General features: G+C 35.0%; 1 protein-coding gene across 3 annotated transcripts in view; it reads left to right on the forward strand.

Moving 5' to 3' along the window:
- The window catches only part of LOC111873126, a 52461-nt gene extending 47007 nt beyond the window's left edge, over positions 1-5454 (forward strand). For all 3 annotated transcript variants that reach the window (XM_033754977.1, XM_023867560.2, XM_023867561.2), the window contains 3 exons: positions 543-710; positions 1496-1588; positions 4465-5454. In XM_033754977.1, the coding sequence (XP_033610868.1) occupies positions 543-710; positions 1496-1588; positions 4465-4581 (378 nt within the window). In that variant the 3' untranslated portion in view covers positions 4582-5454. The remainder of the gene's footprint in view (positions 1-542; positions 711-1495; positions 1589-4464) is intronic.
- Positions 5455-7083: the final 1629 nt, after the last annotated feature.

Genomic DNA, 7083 nt, shown 5'->3' on the forward strand with positions numbered 1-7083 from the left:
CCTCAAAGTTATAGTTGTCCTCCAGCTAATACGTATTCTGTAAATTCTGTCGCCATGGTTAAGAATAGAAATATCCGTATGGAACAAACGTGAAAGAATATGTAAAAGTAAAGCTATCCTTGTAACAGGCTGCGAAGCCCATAGGGTTGTGAGTCATTGAGGCTCCCACATTATCTAGACAGTTGGCTCAAAGATGGCAGTAAGGATGTCAGCCTTACGCGTCGGCCACACTTTACTCCCCAGGAAAATTATTTAATTAATTCCTGGTACTTATTTCTGTTAGAGGCTGAGTCGACCCCAGGGCCATAGTGCGACTAAAAGGATTAGGTCAATTGAAAAAAAATCAAATGACTTTATTGGGACTTGAACCCATGACCTTCTGGCTTGTAGCATAGTGCCTCAACCAACTATGCTACTGTGTGCCCCCCATGTTATCATATTTATATTTCTTCAGTGTATTGAACATCACCCCATGTCAGTATCCTAGAAATGTACTATAATCATTCAGATGTAGGAAAATGTGTCATTTCTTTGTATTGCAGCCTGGTGTACACCCTGGTGAATGCTGGGCATTCAGTGGTTCCCAAGGGTTTCTTGTTATCAAACTGTCAGGGCTAATCCAGATCAGTGCCTTCAGTCTGGAGCACATTCCCCGCTCCCTGTCCCCATATGGCAGGATTGACTCTGCCCCAAAGGACTTCACTGTGTGGGTTAGTTAACGGATTGCATATAATTCGCATGTCCTTGGTTCTGATGATAATATGGTATGCTGTTAAATGTTGTACTAGAATACAAGAATTTGAGGTACTGACATTTTGTAACACAAAAATTTGTGTTAAATGTGGTTTCAGTTTCAAAGTGTTCATGTACTCTTTTTCCAGTAAACCTGAGAAAATGAGCTTACTATATAACAAGACCAAAAATTACATTGAGTCACATATGTTTTGTCTGAAACATTTTTTTTTTTTTTTTCAAAATTGTTGACATAGACAAAATATTCTTATGGATTTATTATGGCCTAAAATTTGTGCAGCTGTTCTTCTTATTTTTTTTTAAGACATCTTAAAATCTGTAAGTGGAATCATATAAATGTTCCAGAATCAAATTTTGAGATTGTACTTCCTGTAGCATTGGTATCCCTTGCTTGTAAATCCCATTCCATGGCCTTTAACTGAAAGAGGCAGTATTCTACAAAACAGCCACATCACCTGCCCTGAAAATGTTATGTACATAGTACTACTGGTAATGTAAGAAACTGTTGGCAGTGCAGTATTTTCTGAGTGTGCGATTGTAAGACAACCGTCAAGTATCAATAAAGGAACTCATATTTGAATAAATATGCTCTTTGGATGATGTCTTCTTTTTAATTATCTGTGCTACTTCTTCCTCTACTGCAGTGGTTAGTTTAGAGTTCACTCTAATGTTATGTTTGGATTTATCCTACAATGACCGCTGGAAATGCTGACTTTTTTAACCTCAGTATTATTCGCTGCAGGGATTGAAGGACGTGCAGGACACAGAACCTGTGTTGCTTGGGAAGTACACATATCAGCAGAATGGCACTAGTCTTCAACATTTCAGTGTACAGGCAAGTAAAAGTTATGTGATAAGCATGTACAGATCATGATGTGTAGCTTGGAAATTCTAAGTAACTTTAATGCTCACTAAAGTTCATGGGAATTTTGAATATTAAACTTTGAATTTACATCTTGCTGCTAATTCCAACAATTAAACTTTTGAGATAGCTTATAACAACAATAAATAAATATTATTTAAAGTTCTCATTATAAGTGAAAATCTGGTGCAGAAGAGTATGAAAAATATAGAAGCATACCGGATACAGAAACTGTGTTTTGTATTAAATTCTTACCTCCTCCTATTTACTGCTCAGCTTTGCAGTAAATTAATTTCCAAAGTTATCCTTTATATAATTTTTTATGTTCCTTCTTTCATTCTTACTTAACTGGTAGTTCATAAAAATTATCCATGTTAAGTGATGCATTTAGAGCAAAGCAACAACATGCAATTTGCTGTGATGCAGAAAGTTAGAAGTTGCTTCCAGGTGCCAGCTTTCCTATCTGAAATGTGAAATGAATCGAATGCTACAGAAGGTAAAAAAATGTATTAATTAATCAATTCTAATATGTGTAAGTCTTCATTTCTGTTTTGAAATTAATGGTGTAACCTTGTTAAGAAGATATTCAAAATGAATTTATTTCATTCTGCTAAAATTTCAAAAAAGTTTTCCATCATCTGCATTTAACTCACTAAACAGAACATTTGTGACTACATTTTCTGTGCAAAATATCTGTCATTTTCACCATCTTGTTTTTCTTTTTCTCCTGTTTTCATTTTTGGATATATTTATATATAAACTGCGATAGCAGTTGCAGTTTGAAATACAGCATTTTGTGAGCAAAGAAACCAGTTAACTGCAAGTACAGAAAACTTTTTATTTAGGTGCATGCACACCAGCAACATGCTGCAAGGATAGTAGCAACAAATGTAGCCGGAAATTAGTAGTGTGCTACAGGTTCCCCATGGTCACCTTGGCCTAAGTGTGCCTTAAACCCATAAAAGATCAAGAATGTAATGTAAAAAGAAATTTGTTGATCTAGAATCAAATGGGAGACTTCCAAATTAGTGTATGACTGAACAATTGTGATGACTCATGTTACAATTTTTAGTCATTACAATACACATTTTAGTTAATATAAGCGTTCTGAGTCATATTATGACTCTTTGACGTTATGACTCATCTTTCAGTCTTCATCCGGTTTTGAGTCTTGCTACTTTCAGTCACCATATAAGAGTTCTAAGTCAGATCTTTTTGTGCGCTGAATATATGTTCTGAACCATGAAACAAACTTAAATCACTATGTAAGAATTTCATAATGTTTCTTCATAGGCATAGTGTTTAAGGTAAAGGTCACTTTTAAACTAACATGTTGCATCATTCCTTCATGTTAATGATGTTAGTAGTACTTAGTAGAAAGTATTAAAAATTGTGAAAAGAATCTCGTACATATATTATGAAAGTCCACAAGAAATAGTACCATTTAAACACCTTATACTTCTTGGGTTGAAACAGGTCAGTTACACATTCTGGTATGATGCATTCTAAAGACAATTGATATTGTTCTTTTGCATGTTGGTGTCATTATGTGAGGAAGATGACTACAGTTTATCTCCTGTATGACCTATATATGGCATCATATCAGTATATCCCTTAAATTAGAATGAAGCTCCATCAGACCTTTTTTCTGGCAGTACCTATCAGTATGCAGTAATATAAAATCTGTTATTAAAAAAATTAAATCCATTCTTGAAAAATGATCACACATGAATCCAATTGCATAACGTTTATACCAGAATCCATGAAAGTTGTGAATTTGGTTCAAAGGTTGAAGAGGGACGACCATGTGAACACCAGTAACCTTCTGATATATTGGGTTTTTGGAATCGTCCTGGTTTTTAAGATGACTAATAAAAACACGACGTTTCGGAAACTGGATCTGTTTCCGTCCTCAGGTGAAGGAAAAACCTATTCTGTTGGGTCCGTTAGAAAGAGCTAGCCTCAATCACTGGACCTAGTTATCTTAAAAACTGGGACGATGGATAAAGTCCAAAAACCCAATATGTCAGTGTGTTATACACCATCGTCAGAATCCTATAGTAACTACCAGTAACCTTCCCCCCTCATACACACAAGAGCACTGGTGTACATTATTTGTGCCAAGTATGAACATCATTATTTTAACAAGGCTTCTTTAACTTGTAGCTATCAGCTATGTAAATTTTGTTTATTTGTCGCTGAAAATTGGTGTTACTGTTTAATCATTAACGCTGTAAAAATGGACAAACTTGTTGGCTCTCTGTTTAGCTTAGTGTTTATTTTGACTGATATTGTTTCAGATCTGTGTCTTTTTCCTTCTTTGTTTTCAGCAATTTAAACTTCTCCAAGTTCTTAACTCTGGTAGCACATGTAGGGAAATTGTTTTCTCACATCAGGCAGCCCTTGGGGCATTAATTCCTAGTGGTCCTTGAATAGAAAGCCTGGTGTGCCCCATACCAATTTAATAGTTATTTAAAGATAAACTTCACTAGGAATTGAGTTGTGGATATTGTGGATGTTCATTACCACATAGCATTATAAGGTGTAATACAAATAAACATGTTTAATGCAGTCTCCAGATTCAAGTGTATATGTATGTATGTAATATGTATTTTGATATATTCAATAAAAGCTGGCATTTTTTATACCTCCTTAGAATCCTAAATTTCAGAAAATATGTAACCCCAATTACATATACAATGTGGTTAACATGTACATTTTGACAATCACTGGTGCTTATTGTGCCTTACTTTGAAGGTTGATTTTTCATCTGTAATGACTGACAGAAACAGTTCTCCAGTTTTAAATTGCCTTTAATGTTTGATAAGTTTGTTTTATTTTTGTTGCAGAACCTAGATGTTAATCTGTTTGAGTTGGTGGAGCTCCGTATTGAATCTAATCATGGACACATGGAGTATACCTGCCTATACAGGTTTCGAGTACACGGTGTTCTCATCTCCGAGTGACTTCAGCTATTGGAACTTCATTCCCACGCTTTGCAATAAGATACTTAACTCCATATGTTTGGGTGATCTCTTGTAATCTCTCACTAAATCAGTGCTCAGAAAGATTTGAAACTTCTGTTAACTAAATGAGATGGCAATTTCTGATATCCTTTCCAAGGACATTGATTTTTATGTTATATAATATCATTACCATTATTATAGGTTATGTTTCTGACATCAGATATCTTCTATATTTCTCTTTCCGTAGGAGTTATGTGTATGTGTTGTTATTGTCTTATTATTCAGAATCAGCTGTGCCCAACCTGGATTGAAAGAATGGTCCTGTGTCTGCATTCGAGATTTTGTTTTCAAATAGAGTAAAGACTAAAAACATTTAAATAAATAATCTGAACTGTCCTGATCAAGTACATGTATATTTGTAATGCAATAACCATCTTTTGCTTTAAAAGATAGTAAATTTTAGAATTTTAATTTTGACATATTGTTCATCTGCTGAAATTTGCATTTTGGGGGCTTTTTAATGTATGTATATAAAGATGCTTAATCTCACTGATGTCTCATAATACTGTAATTTTAGATTTGCTTTATAACTTTTCTCAACCATTTTCACTTCCTTGACAAACTTAATTAGGAAAATTAGCAACAGTTTCTCTTATTTTTAAGATTAAAATTTAAACACGAGTAACATATGCAGTAGGTACAAAATAAGAACAGTAATTAAATATTTAAATCTATTTAGGACAGGTTGTGATATTTAATTCTCATAGTTTTGTTTAGTTTTGGTATTGAGGCAGTATTCTACAAGCTGGAAGGTTGTGGATTCGATTTCTGATGAGGTCATTGGGATTTTTAAATTGACCTGATCTTCCAGCCGCACTATGACTGCACTATGACTTAGACTCTTAACAGAAATCTTCCTGGGGTTAAAGGTCAGCTGGCCAGCACATAAGGCTGACAACTTCACTGTCATCTATGAGCCAGTTGTCTAGAAAATGTGGGATCCTTGACATCTCACAGCCCTCTGGGCCTCCACAGCCTGTTACAGGGATAGCTTTACCATTTGTTAGTATAAATTTATGAGAAATCAGGTCATTTACCTTCTGTCTTTACAGATATAAAAAGCAAATGTTCTGAAAGCATTGCATTTTAGGCTCATGAGAATGTGAAGTTAACTGAACTCTACAGTGTGTAAATACACTGTACTGTAAAAGCCATGTAGTCATCATTAATAATATATGAGTAGATTAAAGATAAAGCTGTCCTTGTAACAGGCTGTGGAGGCTCAGAGGCTTGTGAGACATCGAGTCTTCAACGATTTAATAGATCAGCTCACAGATTGCACTGAGGTTGACAGCCTTACATGCCGGCTGCCCTTTACCGCCTTCAAGTTTCCTGGTACTCATTTCTATTAAAGGCTGAGTCAACCCCAGGGCCATAATGCGACTGGAAGGATTAGGTCAATTGAAAAATCCAGTGAACTCATCATGAATCAAACCTGTGACCTTGTGGCTTCAAGAATAATGCCTCAACCAACTATACTTCTGTGCTTTCCCATAGTTGAAAAGATACAAACTGAAATGAAAAGCTTTTGCTGCATGTATTATTCTGCTCTTTCTTTTAATTACCATCTCTTGTAGCCGTCATTAGACTTGCTGGGTCATATGGTGCTAAATACTACAGTTTGACGTTGATGTGTTATGAGAGAAGGTTGGGCATTTCTGATGCATTCAACTGATAAATCAGCCATTTCTTCAAAACATTATTAAAGAGTATTCCAAGAATTGTGTTTCTGCATGTCATATTTAAACCAGAAATTACCTTTGTGGTGGTTTCAGGTGTTTTTTGAGCATTTTAGATTGTTGAAATCAGTAGAGGCTAACTATGTCATAGTGTGGGATGAAGTGTTAAGTGCTTGCCTGTCACTGGATTTCACAACCAGTCATTCTGCTATAGTACAAAGACATCTGTGTTCATTCTCCAAAACTTATTTATTGTTTATTTGTAAAAGCACACAAGGATCATTGCACAAATGAACAAAGACAAATGTGTTTGAGATGTGATACTAGAATGTAAGTGACATATAGTATGCAGTTTTAAGTATTTAGCCAGTAAACAGAGGATGACAGTTTCACATCAAACTAGTCAGAGGGGGCTGTATCCTGCTGTTTGGCCCTGACAACTAGCTAGCTGGCAGCTTTGTTTCTTTTCTCAGTGTTTTAATCTATTTTGTAATTATTCATCTCACTGTTACCTTGAGTCAGTAATACTTTGAACTGTACATGTTTCTATTAATGAAGAGAGAGAACTGGATAACCGTAATAAGTTTTCAGTATAGAAACTTGTTACTAAAATGATTAGGCAAAATCAGTCACTCAAGTTAAGCAATAATGTGCATGCCTTTGTCATGAAAGTTATAACTATATCATTTTTGTTGTCTTCCCATTACATAATTTCTTTTCATATTATGTTAACACTTTCCTGCTGTCTTGAAGGGTTTTTTTT

This window comes from Cryptotermes secundus, unplaced genomic scaffold (genome assembly GCF_002891405.2).
Source record: "Cryptotermes secundus unplaced genomic scaffold, Csec_1.0 scaffold246, whole genome shotgun sequence".
In the NCBI taxonomy this organism is placed as follows: domain Eukaryota; kingdom Metazoa; phylum Arthropoda; class Insecta; order Blattodea; family Kalotermitidae; genus Cryptotermes; species Cryptotermes secundus.